We start from the raw sequence: 14,298 nt of genomic DNA on the forward strand, positions 1-14,298 counted from the left end.
GGTTCTGCGTTGCCTTGCCTTTGGATGGCATCGTCCCCTGTTCTTGAGTGATTTGGGGGTATGTTTGAGAGAATTTTGGTGGCGGTGGGTGCTATATTTGGCGAGTTATCAGCGAGGGTGTTCAGGAGCTCCTCTACAACCCGACCATGCTCTGTGACGTCACCGGAAGTCTTTTTCACATCCTGGGGTTTTTAACACACCTTGATTAGGCAGCTGGGATTCAACTAATTGCCATGAGCTTCCCTGCTGAAGTTAACCTCATCACTGCTGCACTGCAGACTAAACATATGTCTGCCAGGCATATAGCTGGTGGCTTTTATTCACCCTGTCACATTCCTCCCATGTTAGTGTGTGGCCAGGGCTACGCACGGCTGAAGCCCAACCATCCACCCCTTCTCTAGAAAAGAAATCAGCATTTTCGTTCTCTTTTCCCGGCCTGTGCTGAATCTCAAATGAGAAGGGTTGGAGGGCCATATACCACCTAGTTAACCTAGCATTGGAATCTTTCATACTATTTAACCACTTCAGTGGAGCATGGTCCGTCACCAAAGTAAAATGGACTCCTGCCAGGTAATGCCTCAATTGCACACTTTACTGCGAGGCACTCCTTCTCAATCACTGAGTAGTTTTTTTCCCTCGGGAACAATTTCCTACTCAGGAAAATGATAGGGTGTTCAACTCCCTCAAACTGTTGTGACAACACTGCCCCTAGCCCTATCTCTGATGCATCGGTTTGCACTACAAAAGGCCTGTTAAAGTCCGGGCTTCTAAGGACGGGACCCTCTGATAGAAACCTTTTTATGTCCTCAAAGGCTCTCTGACACTCCCTTGACCATACCACTTGTGTAGGGGCACAGAAGCCAACATATAAAACATTTTCTTTAGGAAGAGTTGGTAGGAACATGTCGTTGATTTCTTGATTTTGACCGACACCTCTTTACCTCCACCCCGGATTGAAGCACCTATCAGGCCCCCGTGAAGACTTCCTGCGGCTGTTGGTCGCCTTCGTGGGAGGGAGGGGGGAGGGAGAAGCCCCCTACACACAGTGGAGTAAGGGGGGAAGCGTCAAGACTCGGCTCTCCAGCCTCCCCACCCCGTTCGTGCCCGTCAGCTTCCTACCTCCCACCTCAGATCCGTGGGGGAGCGCACGCCGCGTGCACGCGCCTCCATCTCATGAACAGCAGACGGAAGGTTCCGGGGGGGGGTGAACGAACGACCGGCCAAAACAGCGGGGAAACGGCCGGACGGGGAGCCCGTCTCAAAGCCCCCGTGCCGACGTCCTCCTCCCTTCAGCTGTGGCTGTCGCGGCCGCCTCACAGCACCCGCGCCTCACCACCCTTTCCCTTCCCCGGCTCCTACCTGCAGCCTCCACCGCTGCTTCAGGTATGGGGACAGCAGGGGGGAGGGAAGAAGAGATGCAGGGGGGGAGAGATAACACATCCACTCACCCACCCACTCACCCACCCAGTCACTCACCCACCCACTCAGTCACTCACCCACCCACCCAGTCACTCACCCACCCAGTCACTCACCCACCCACCCAGTCACTCACCTACCCAGTACTCACTCACCCACCCAATCACTCACCCACCCACCCAGTCACTCATCCACCCACTGCCCTCTGAAGGGGGGGGAATTGAACATGTGAGTGGGGGTGAGGGTGGGGCCGGAGCTGTGAATGGGGGGGGGACCCAGCTGTTAACACGGGGGCCACATTCATGTGCAAGGGGGCCATGATTGCTGTTAATGGGGGAGAAAGGGGAAGGGGGAGGAGAGAGGGCAATGGAGAGAGACAGAGGGCAATGGAGAGAGATGGCAATGGAGAGAGAGAGATGGCAATGGGGGGAGAGAGAGAGGGGGGAGCGGAGACAGAGGGGGAGCGGGAAAATTCAATGCCGGGCAACGCCGGGTAGATCAGCTAGTTTTTAAATATCTGAAAGCTCAGGGGGGAGGGGGTCGCAGAGCTGAATGGTCACCTCGGGTGCCGAATACCCTTGTACCAGCCCAGCCCACCACTAATATAAAACACTCTCACGCACATCCCTTATATATACCTCACACTCCTTGAATACAACCCTCACACGGTTAATATATGTCCCGCACTCATATATAACCTCCCCTTAAAGTCTTGAGAAAGGACTTCTGCCAGAAACGTCGCCCCCAGGATGCCCCCTTTGTGTTTATAATGCTATTTTGCTGGATTTTTTTATATTTACTATGAAGATTGAGTAAAATAATCTGTATTTTTTTGTTTCTCTTTAAGACCATTGAAAACAATACTAACGGGTGCATTCTCTCCTAAATACACACAGTATTCTCTGCATTTAACCCTAAAACACTGTTTGGGAGCTTGGTTGACAAATCCATAACTGTTTTTCCTTAAATGAGTGTACACCATAACATATAATTGATGTCTGACATTCTAGTTTGCAAACATTATTTCAGATACTTTAATCAATGAATATAATTAGCCAGTATACCTTTTTTGCTGATAGAGGGCTGACAATGCACTGCAAAGGGATCCATCGGGACAGAGAGAGAATACAGACAAGGTAATTAACACACTGCTTTTTTACCTTGCACTCACATGTACAGTACAACCCCCATGTGGAAAACCAGTGTACAAAACAAATGTGATTTCATGTAAGTTCTTATATAAAATGTATCGATATATTGTTCCTGTGATGAAGCGCCATTACATAGCGAACTGCGTCAGGTGCGATGCTTGTGGACTTACCCTCCCACCATGGCTATGCCATATGATGAAATATACTGTTTATTGAATTATAAAGAAATTATATGTTTATGGGCTTTCTGTGGAGTACTTGAAATGACGTGATAGATTTTGCAGTAGCTTCTCTATTTGTTTGCTTAGCACTACAACTATAGGGCAATGTTTCAATGTCCCTTAAAAATCATAAGCCGTTAGCAGATTCCATTTTACAGTGTTTTTAGAATCTCATTGTGAGGGTGAGCACATCTTAAAGGCTTAATCTGTAATTTCTCATATAGCATACATCATTTTTGCTGCTTTCATAATTAAAAGGTTAGAATGTTTTATATAGAAAATGCAAAAATAAATGTGGGACTAAGAACGGTGCCTGAAAAGCTGTTAGGGAGCAACTGCTTTTGTAATAATTACATTCAAACTACTTGTTTCCTTATAGTGTAAGCAGAGGTGGGCGCCAAAAAGATTCCAGCATTTGTCTTAACTCCTTTTATAAAGGAACATTCCCCCCATCTCTTGATTAAGCTGTCCAGTATTGGCCCATGTTGGTTATGTCTACATTACTCAGTGAGGTAACCTTTGGACCCTTACAAAACCTGAGGCTTCCTGTTCCTCAAGCTCTTGGAAAGTTTTGCAAGTGATCTTGGCTAATACAGTTTGCAAGCAACTGTACCAAGGAGGAAGTTCCACATACAGTACTTCTAGAAATTAATGTACCAAACTGAAATCAAATGATTGCATACAACAGTCCTCAAACTGTTTAACTCTGGATACCCCTTTTTCTTTTTTGTGGATAATTAAACCAGAGCCAATTAGACCCAGATCTACTAAATGGTGTTAAGCATTAAGACACCCATTGGCCTGTTCAAATAAATGTGCCAGAACATGCCCTAAGTCTTACCAACTCTGTTGTGGGCCCTTTTCTCTTCTTCCTAACATTTAGTTAATAATTGAACATGCACTTACAGTAATATCTTAGCTTGAAAGCTGCATTCTGATTCAGAACTTTTACATGGAACATTCCTAAAAACAAAATGTGCTTTTGCTGGAAGAAGCCGTTCTCAAACACAGGAAAGAAGATAACAGTGGTAATAAGGATGTAGAGATGAGGATAGAGTTATCAACTAGCATTAACATATGTGCTAGGGTCATACTGGACAACTCTCCCTTTGTATGAGGGATATTGCCCTTGTAATTCACTGAAAATTTTATAATCTTTCAACCTTTTCCTTGAAAAAGATTCCCTACACCCAATGCAAATCAATGGAAGATGCAGAAATCTCCCACTGATGAAGTCTATTTGAAATGCGTGAGGGCTAGTCTCACCCGTGGTATATTAATATATCAGGAATCAAAATGGAGATATATGCTGCACACCAATAGAAAATAGAAAAAAGATACAGTTACCTGTGCTCCTAATCCCAGGGAAAACCTGTCAGTGATCCAAATTCTGATACAATGAAAAGTGAATCAAGGCGCTGCGGATTTGCTTCAAAAGCATACATTTATGGAGTTATTAAATACGAAGTTTCGACCGCTACAACAGCCTCTCGCCATTGTAGCAAGAGAAACGCCATTGTAGCAAGAGAAACGCCATTGTAGCGGTCGAAACGTCGTATTTAATGGCTCAATAAATGTATGCTATTCAAGCATATCCGCAGTGCCTTGATTCGATATATCAGGAAGATCATTTAGGATTCACTGTTTGTGAACCTTTTAAAATTTATAAATGAAAAGTAATGAGCTCCTACAAATATTTCTAAGAGGTGCTGTGCACTCACTTTTGTTGTATTGCAGATTTATGGCTGTTGAATAACACATGTAGATGACGGCCGAAAGTGGGAATGGCAAAAGTGTGATGTCACGAAGAGCGACGGTCCAGGTGGTGGTAAAGAGGTGTCGGACAAAATCAAGAAATCAACGACATGTTCCTACCAACTCTTCCTAAAGAAAATGTTTTATATGTTGGCTTCTCCAGTGGGCCACAAAGTATTATTTCAGAATATTTATCTCCAAGATACAACATTAGAATGACACGGGAGCGTGAGGAAAAATGTTTCTCTTTGCAATCACGTCTTTGCAAGAGCCTCAAAGAAGCTACAGGATAAATACTTACATTTTATCTCCGAGGTTTGGACATTTAATTTATCATATAGTCTGCATCAAGAAAGTCGACCTCACACCCATTCTTATGAAGTACCTTTCTTTAAGTTAAAACACTTGAACATTCATTACTGATAATTTCCCACAACAGAGCTTGGGCTGTAGCAGTGGGATCTTCTTCTGTGGTATCTTTTCTCCCATAGAAGGACCATTGCAAAGCAATGACATATATCTACAAACAGAAATACACTTATTTCTCACTGAGTCTCTTCAGTTGCTGCAACTAACCTGATAGAGAATGGCGAGACTTGGATGACATTTGAATGATTACTTGGAATATTGGCAACAAATGATCACAAACAGGAAAGTGTTACACAGATCTCGCACTGCTGGGGAGGTGGGCTGAAGCCTGCTATAGAAATCAAAGGATGCGCAGTATATTAAAACTCATTAACAAGGGCATGGAGTTGAATTTTAAAATAAAAAAGGCAGTAAGTATTATCAAATACTACAGAACTGATTTATTTTAAAAAAAACACACATGTAGGATATTGCTTGGATTGCTCCTTCAATATTCATATTTTTATTTATGTAAGAAATAGTAGGTCAAGTAACATAAATGCTTAATCTTTTTACAGAAAACTGCAATATTTGATCAAGGGCACTCTAAGTTTCAAAAACTTGCTCTCTGAAAAAGGTACGTCAGCCCATACGGAGTGACAAACTCTCGCCTTTTATGGGGAGTCAAATTTAAGCTGATTGAAAGAAGAAAACATTTTGCAAGGAGCACTATTTAATTAGAGGCAAAGGCTCACTCTTAAAAAGGTCTGTCCCATTTAGCATGCCCAGAATAATTATTTAAACAACTTATCATAAAACCGGCTTCTTTAAAAATCTTTATTTGTCCATTATATGCATTAACACTTTGAGTGCTGAGGGTTTTTGTACCCGAGTGCTGAAGACATTTGAATCTATTGAAATGCTACTGGCATTCATTTACTTTTGGTCCTAGATGTGGCTGCCTCTGAGCTGCATATGCTGTAAAACACAGTGTAAACATAGCTGCTTTAATTAGCTTCTCCAATGCACATTACATGGAATGGGCCATGCGGCTAACAGCTTAGCACTGCTTAGTAAATATGACCCGGGATAATTATTGCTTCTTTCAGTTCACGGTTTGAACCATGTTCTTTGTGCGCTCTGAACAGCGATCCAGAATGAGCTCTCTGCTTGGCCTTGGCGGGATGGCAGGCTGCGCTTTAGACGAACTTTCCATCAGTGTATTCTCATCTGCAAAGAAAAAACCAAGACAATAAAAACAGACGTCTATTAACCCTGTGGGTGCCCTACAGATGTGGCTGCTACATCATGGGGTCATGAGGAAAAAAGAGAGATCCAGTGCTACACGGATTTCAAGATAATGAATTTATGTAAATTCATTATCTTGAAATCCGTGTAGCGCTGGATCTCTCTTTTTTCCTCAGGGTACTTTGGAAATTCCTGGCAGGTACTTCCTTGAACCAGCAGCACCGGTAAACTGTATGTTTTTGTTTATATATTGTGGTGTGCAGCCTTAACCCCCCTTTACATTGACATCATGGGGTCAGGCACTCCAGTAGCTACGTCATAATCTTACTGCTCGTTTTTGTAGGGGAGATCACAATCTTACAGGAAGAGGAGGACCTCGGGCGCTTAAAGGGTTAAAGTATTGCCTACTGGTATATTCAGGACTTGCGAAAGAAAACCTAGGAAATATTAATATTACTGCCGCAGTGAATGTTACCTGCTCTGCTTTCGAAGTCCTACTGACTGAGGAGTATTAGGGCTGGTACAGAAAGGATGTAGAGGGGCTTGGTATTCCTGCCTTTACAGAACACATCGCTAAGTATTTACATAGGAACGCTGTGTGTGTATCAATAAGATCGCAGTCATCAGATCAGATATATACTATTTATCTTCACAATGATGTTGAGCAAAACAAGAGTGTCAGAAGAAAGAGGTGCTCCTCGCGGTTGAAGAATTGAGTTCATTGTGACTTATACTTTAGATGCCTGCACAGGTCAGCATGAATTACAAGTGTTCGCCTCTTATATGGACACTTGTTTCTGCATTTCTTTCAGTGACTGCTGATTCTACTGCTCAGAAGATTGACTGATGTCAGAGAGGATTATGGGCAGAATTGTGTCTCTTGGCTCTTGCTCCCACTGGGTGAAGAATGGTGATCCCAGCTATGGAGAGAAGGTGGAACTATCCCCTGGAAATGTCATCTGTGACCAACAGCTGAAACTGCAAGAAATTAAAAAATATACATACCCCTTCTATATAGATGGGAAATACAATAACAGGAAGCTTTAGTATACAAAGGGACATTTGCTCTCCTCCACGTTGCCCTTGGGAATCACATGCAATTAAGACATTAGCAAATATCTTTCTCTAATTTACCAACAAATTACACTGTTTGCAATGCTCAAACCATTGTTCTATATATTTCAGTGGCTTTAGTGTCTAAAGTGTATTATGCTGGGGCGATACCTTTTAATCTCACAGCAATGATATTAAAGCAGTCTGCGGTGATCGACATTTTTTTGCATTTGATTAATTTTGTACTCACATTAAGAGATCTCTTCTTGCTTTTTTTCCAGTGCTGTTTGTATTTTTAGTACTGTATGGGTGAATGAGACACTATAGGCCTTATTTACTGAGCGGTTCTTAGCTACAAGGCCCTTTAAGACCCATTCAAGTGAATGGGTTGTAAGTTGTCTTGTGGCTTTGCACCGCTTAGTAAATATGGGCCTGTATATTGTACAGGACAACGCATACCTATAGTTACGGGTGCATTCTCTATGATGGACTGGCGCTGCTTTACGTATTTCTTGCTGTTCCTCCTGTAGGTGTCCTGGCTAATCTGCTTTCGTTCCTGTTTGTGGATACTCTGAGCGTTGGAAATTGTGGCTCTACAGTGGATAAGAAACACAATGTTATTTAATCAGAGGGTACAGTCAAAATAAAAAGACACATATAGTTATTGCCTAGAATTATATTCGCTGTAGTGGTCTGCTCCATTGCTGAATATTTGCACCCGCTGTTAATAGGGAAAAAGCAAACACTCCTGATTTGTGTGCACTTCTTACTACAGTCTTTTTTTAATGCTCATATTTGTCCGCACCAAACTTAAAACTTAGGACGGGTGGTATTAAAACATTGGACTAATTTTAACACTTTCCTAAAATCCCCAAGGTAATACTAATAGAATGTTAAACAGTACACTGTGCACACACAGAAAAGTTAAACAAATACACCACACTTACAGTCATGGAAAACATGGGCAAAACCACGCAGAGGCTGTGAAGTCACCCGCGTGAAGCGGGTACTTTCCCTGTTCATGGTGGACAGGCCGTGAGGGGCGTTCCTAGGGGCATCATGGAGCTGGGTCGCCCTCATTGGGCAAACCGCTCACGTGATCTGCGTGTCGCGCCAATAAATCAGTTTCAACTGATTTCTTGCGCCCCCCTCTGCCCCCGTGTGGCCTATGGCGCAATCGATGCCTTAAGGCAATCTGATCACGTCTCAGTCTCCCACACCATGGACGTCGCCTTAGGCTCGGGCCATGGTGCCTTCACCCAGGCGGAGGCTGTGAAGTCACCTGCATGAAACGGGTGCTTTTCCTGCCCATGGACGGGCCGTGGAAGGCGTTCCTAGGGGCGTCACGGAGCTGGTTCGCCCTCCTTGGGCGAACCGCTCACATGACCTGCGTGTCGCACCAAGAAATCAGTTTTAACTGATTTCTTGCGCAACGTGTGCCCCCTCCTGCCTCCGCCCGTCCAGGCTATGGGCGCAATCAATGCTTTAAGGCAATCTGATTGCGTCCCGCGCGGACGCCCACACCATGGACATCGCCTTAGTCATTTAACAGCCCATGCTTTTCTTGCATACTGTATGCAATTTGAACAGGTCCACACACAGACTTCTCTAGGGCAGGTCCTTGACTCTTAGCTCTTCTTCCCCGATAAATGTAACAAAGGGTAGAGGGAGTGCATTCAACGTGGTCTTGTGACATTCTTTAATAGATCAACAAGGAGGAAGTTCTTCATAGAGGTGATGGACTGCACAGAGCTTTTGAAAGTGCACAGGTCCCTTCTTCATGTGCACGTCATTTATGCCCAGAGGCATTGCACTGACCTACTGTAGTACTTAAGCAATTGGAACAACGTTCAGAAGAGAGTACGTTACCACTAGGCCACTCAGTAAGCTCAAACCTTAATACTGTCCTATTCTATTTGCAATGTCATTATTTTGCACGTGCTCTCACCTCCGAGGGGGGATGCCTTTGTTCTTGACCTGGCTCCCCTCTGCCCTGGCCATTTCTCCAGATTTCTGCAGATACATTGAAGGGAAATAGCCGGTGACGCCGTCCTTCCTGTGTCAGAGACAGAACAAAGTTAGACAAATCAAAGGAGTACTCCTTCTAAACTACCACCCAGTACTACTAGCAATTATTACTATACAAGTTTTTCTTTTAGTTTTTTTTTTTAAAGCTCTCCAATTGTTACTCAGGTGCAGGATAGATGCAGATGTAAAGACTAGAAAGTCATTTTCAGGGCAACCATAAGCCGATTTGTACACAACATTTCCAGACCAAGTAAACTGAACTGCTCTGATTACCACCGTTCCCTCGTTTGAGAAGCACGTTGCTCACTAATACCTTGCTGATCCAGCACTTCTGTGTGTATTGAAAGGATATCATTGATTTGAAATCTCCAATATTTTTGATGCTCACAGTACTTGCTTGACTGGCCCCTTTAAACTAAGTCTTGACAGGCACTATATGTATCCCTAATAATTTCATCCGCATATGGAGTTTCTGATTGATCTCTCAGTTCTGGTCACTGGAAGAAAGTCAGAGTTTTTAGTTTATTTGCCACATTTCTTTGTTTAGAACGGGATAATTGATTGCTATAAAGTCATGCTGTTTGCCTGTTGTTCAAGCACCATTTAAACTTTAACTAATAAATGTTTTTACAGAAGAGCTGTATCCCCTCCCTGCCTCTTGAAATCTACCCTTCGTGTTGCACTTGGCTTTTTCGTACCTGACGACCCACCATCCGTCGAGTAGTTTGTGGATGACTTCTATAGTCTCGCCTTCTTTTAGGGTCATCTCGTCATCCAGATCTGCTGAATAATCTTTTGTGGTGATATACAACTCACCTGCGTAGGCATAAAGAGACGACTAAGAACAAACAGTCACTGCAGCTGGACCACAAACAAAACATTAGAGTAATTATTGAACGTTTCTATGAATACCAAATTACAGAGATTTGCTGGCCAATTTTGGGCCTTAAAAGGAGCAGTTCCGTCTAGTCTTGTCAGCAGGGGATCTGCAGTTGAACCACATTAACATCAGCCCCCTGATACCTGAGATACTTACGGGGGAAGGTGCCGCTGGTAAAGTCCCTCCACGGGAAACAAAATGGAGGTTTAAATCTTCCCTGTCACACGGACCAATAGGAAGCCGCGACATCATCCGTTGTGGATTCCTATTGGCCAGCGTGACAAGTGGATTTTAAGCCTCCATGATGTACCGATGGCACCTCAGAGTTATGTATCTCATAAAACAGGGGGTCCTCGGAGTTGAATTAAACATGGTTCACGTCCCCCTGCTTCCCACCTACATATTAAAAAGGGGTTGGGGGTGTCAAGGTGGGATTGATCCTTTAAGCAGAAAAAGTACTCACAACATCAATGCACTTTATATACAGTTCAGGAATAAGAGACCTGCAATGTATTGCAAAGCAAGCGTTAAGATACTAATCTGTATACTTTATTTGTATAGTGATATCATCATTTATAGTTGCTAACCCTGCAAATACCAGCACTATGTGCGCTTTAAAGAAGCAATACTACTACATTTTCCCCTATAATTCTACATTCTTCCCTAAACTGGCAATCGTTTGGGGCTTCTGTTATAAATCTGTAAAAATCCTGATTGTATGACTAACTTTATGACCGCCTTTCAGTTTCAATCAATCCTTCAGCAGCTACAATAGATCCTGATATTACCAAGGTAACATTATCGATTGTTACAGTTTGCAGCTCAAACTGCTGGGAACATTTGCAACAAATTATCCCAAACAGGAAAGTGTAACACAGATCTTGCACTGCTTGGGAGGTGGACTAAAATCTGCTATAGAAATCAAAGGATGCTTTAAAACTCGTCAAAATGGCATTAAGAGTTGAATAAAACAGTCACTATTATCTAAAACAGTGTTTTTCAACAGGGGTTCTTAGGAACCCTTTGATTTTCTGGGCATCCCTCAAGCGTTACCTGCAATTTTCAGGTCATTTGAAAATTGTACCAAATACAGAAGAATTTACAATGCATCTAATCTCAGATACGATATTAGAGAGTGTTGGGATTCCTTACAATGAATCTGATCTCAGACGCGCTATTAGAGAGGGTTGGGGTCCCTTACAATTAATCTGATCTCAGACACGCTATTAGAGAGGGTTGGGGTTCCTTACAATGCATCTGATCTCAGACGCACTATTAGAGAGGGTTGGGGTTCCTTACAATGCATCTGATCTCAGACGCGCTATTAGAGAGGGTTGGGATTCCTTACAATGAATCTGATCTCAGACGCGCTATTAGAGAGGGTTGGGGTTCCTTACAATTAATCTGATCTCAGACACGCTATTAGAGAGGGTTGGGGTTCCTTACAATGCATCTGATCTCAGACGCACTATTAGAGAGGGTTGGGGTTCCTTACAATGCATCTGATCTCAGACGCGCTATTAGAGAGGGTTGGGATTCCTTACAATTAATCTGATCTCAGACGCGCTATTAGAGAGGGTTGGGGTTCCTTACAATGCATCTGATCTCAGACGCGCTATTAGAGAGGGTTGGGATTCCTTACAATGCATCTGATCTCAGACGCACTATTAGAGAGGGTTGGGGTTCCTTACAATGCATCTGATCTCAGATACGCTATTAGAGAGGGTTGGGGTTCCTTACAATGCATCTGATCTCAGACGCGCTATTAGAGAGGGTTGGTATTTCTTACAATGCATCTGATCTCAGACGCGCTATTAGAGAGGGTTGAGGTTCCTTACAATGCATCTGATCTCAGACATGCTATTAGAGAGGGTTGGGGTTCCTTACAATGTATATGATCTCTGACACGGGTTCCTTACAATGTATATGATCTCAGACACGGGTTCCTTACCATGTATATGATCTCAGACGCACTATTAGAGAAGGGTTTGTGTTCTGTAGATTTTCACAATATAATTATAGTGTTCCATAACCAAAAAAAGGTTGATAACCACTTATCTAATACTACAGAACTGATTTAATAATAAAAAAAAAAACCATAACATTTCACGTTTTGCTGCTTTAACCCTGCTGCACAAATTCACTACTGGTACACATGCAGACACACAAATACAATGTTGAACACATCGTGCTGATGTTATGAAACTGTAAGTCAGTGCTTTTTTGCTTATATGGGTGTTATGCCCATTAACAAGATGTACATTCCAATATATATATATATATGCACTTTCCATAAAATGCAGTGTCTGTATTGTAATCCAAGACAATACTCCCCACCCATGTCACCTACATGGAGATTAGAAACCAAAGTCTCCCAGATGCAAAATGTGGGAAAACAAACAGCACCAGGATTATCACATGAAACATTCACTACAGTGGTATTCCTTTGCTTTTATAACTCTGGTGCTGTTTTTTTGCTCTACAATGTGAATACCCTATTCTCTAATGGCTTTATGGATATTATAGCCACATGGTAGAAGAAAACCCCAGTGTTAAAGAATCCTTTTTTATAACGCAGTGGTGCTAGTGCGAGTGTGCTTGTGCATCATAAGGCCTGGGACATAGTAAGCGCTTAGGTGCTGCTGCTCGCTCTTGCTTGCTGCTGCTCGCTCTACCAGGAGCTTTTTGCTGTCCTGGCAGAAGAATCATCAAGCGCGCTTGGGAGGCGGGTATCACTGTGTGTGTGTCACTTGGTAGCTGTCAGTGTGTGTGTGTGTGTGTCACTTTGAAGTGGTCTGTGTGTTTGTGTGTCACTGAGGAACGTGTGTGTGTGTATATATGTGTGTGTGTGTGTATATATATGTGTGTGTGTGTGTGTGTGTGTGTGTGTGTGTGTGTATATATATGTGTGTGTGTGTGTGTGTGTGTGTGTGTGTGTGTGTGTGTGTGTGTGTGTGTGTGTGTGTGTGTGTGTGTGTGTGTGTGTGTGTGTGTGTGTGTGTGTGTGTGTGTGTGTGTGTGTATATTATATAATATTTAAAAAATTTAAAAAAAAAGACTTGTGAGAATAAATTATTTATTAACATTGTGCAACTTTGATAAATATATTCACGCACGCACGCGCACGCGCACGCACGCGCACACACATACACACACACACACACACATGCACACACATATACATACACACACACACACACACACACACACACACACACACACATACTTACACATACACACACATATATACATATACATACATACACATACATACACATACACACACACACATACATACAAAAACACATACAGACACACCTCTGTGCTGCCTCTGTCTTGTCTGGTAGTTACAATGCCGGACCGGCTGCAGACCCATTGGATGGGAGCGGTCACATGACCGCTCCTCCGCTTCCCCGAGCCACAAATTTCAAACTTGCCTGTCTCGGGGAAGTTTCTCAGCCTCCCTACGCATCAGCACGCATGCGGAGGGAGAAACTATAGCCGCGCTCATTACAGATGCAGGGGCTTTGTGCATCTGTTCAGCGTGGCTCAGCCCGGCTCAGCGATGCCGAAATTCACTATGTCCTGGGCCTAAGGCTGCGGTCCCAGTCAGTACTGTAGCACGCGAGCCCGGCGATCTGAGTTCTGCGGGGAGAGATGGCGATAGGAGGGGGTGTGGTGGGGATTTTGCGGGGGCATGGCCATGACCTCACTTAGCTGGTTCACCCTCATTGGTTGAACCGCCAGCGGGGTGTGGCCACACCTCCGTCGCAAACTGTAAACTCAATTTCAGTGTCTTTGGAAAATCTTGAAGTGCCGCGCGGCTTCACCTTCCACGCGAAGGTGCGTACTGGGCCCAGCCCCATTGAGGGGCGGTGCTTGTACGCACAGCACACGCCGAGGCATGCGCTGTAGAAGGCACTGGGACCGCAGCCTAAGTTCTTGTGCTCCTTAGTCAAAGCCAAAGAGTTTGGTTACAATGGGAGCTATTCATTAAACTGCTATAGTAGCGGTCGGGGCACTGCAGCACGGAAACTCCCAATTGACTTCAACAGGAGGTGAAAGGGCCCCAATCTGCACTATTGACTTCAGTGACCCCTTGACTTCAATGGGGGTTTCTATGTGATAGTGCCCTGATGGGCATTATCGCTGTGGGAAAAAAAACCAATGTCTCATAGCTATGATATAAGATCTGTGC

At 43.7% G+C, this 14,298-nt stretch overlaps 1 protein-coding gene across 2 annotated transcripts in view; it reads right to left on the reverse strand.

The window, feature by feature from the left end:
* Positions 1 to 5,714: 5,714 nt before the first annotated feature.
* Positions 5,715 to 14,298, reverse strand: part of NCF1 (neutrophil cytosolic factor 1) — a 29,766-nt gene continuing 21,182 nt past the window's right edge. For both annotated transcript variants that reach the window (XM_075589968.1, XM_075589969.1), the window contains 4 exons: positions 9,919 to 10,036; positions 9,141 to 9,248; positions 7,652 to 7,785; positions 5,715 to 6,121 (listed from right to left, as the gene is read on the reverse strand). In XM_075589968.1, coding sequence (XP_075446083.1) covers positions 5,997 to 6,121; positions 7,652 to 7,785; positions 9,141 to 9,248; positions 9,919 to 10,036 — 485 coding nt within the window. In that variant the 3' untranslated portion in view covers positions 5,715 to 5,996. The remainder of the gene's footprint in view (positions 6,122 to 7,651; positions 7,786 to 9,140; positions 9,249 to 9,918; positions 10,037 to 14,298) is intronic.

This window comes from Ascaphus truei, chromosome 3 (assembly GCF_040206685.1).
Source record: "Ascaphus truei isolate aAscTru1 chromosome 3, aAscTru1.hap1, whole genome shotgun sequence".
Taxonomy (NCBI): domain Eukaryota; kingdom Metazoa; phylum Chordata; class Amphibia; order Anura; family Ascaphidae; genus Ascaphus; species Ascaphus truei.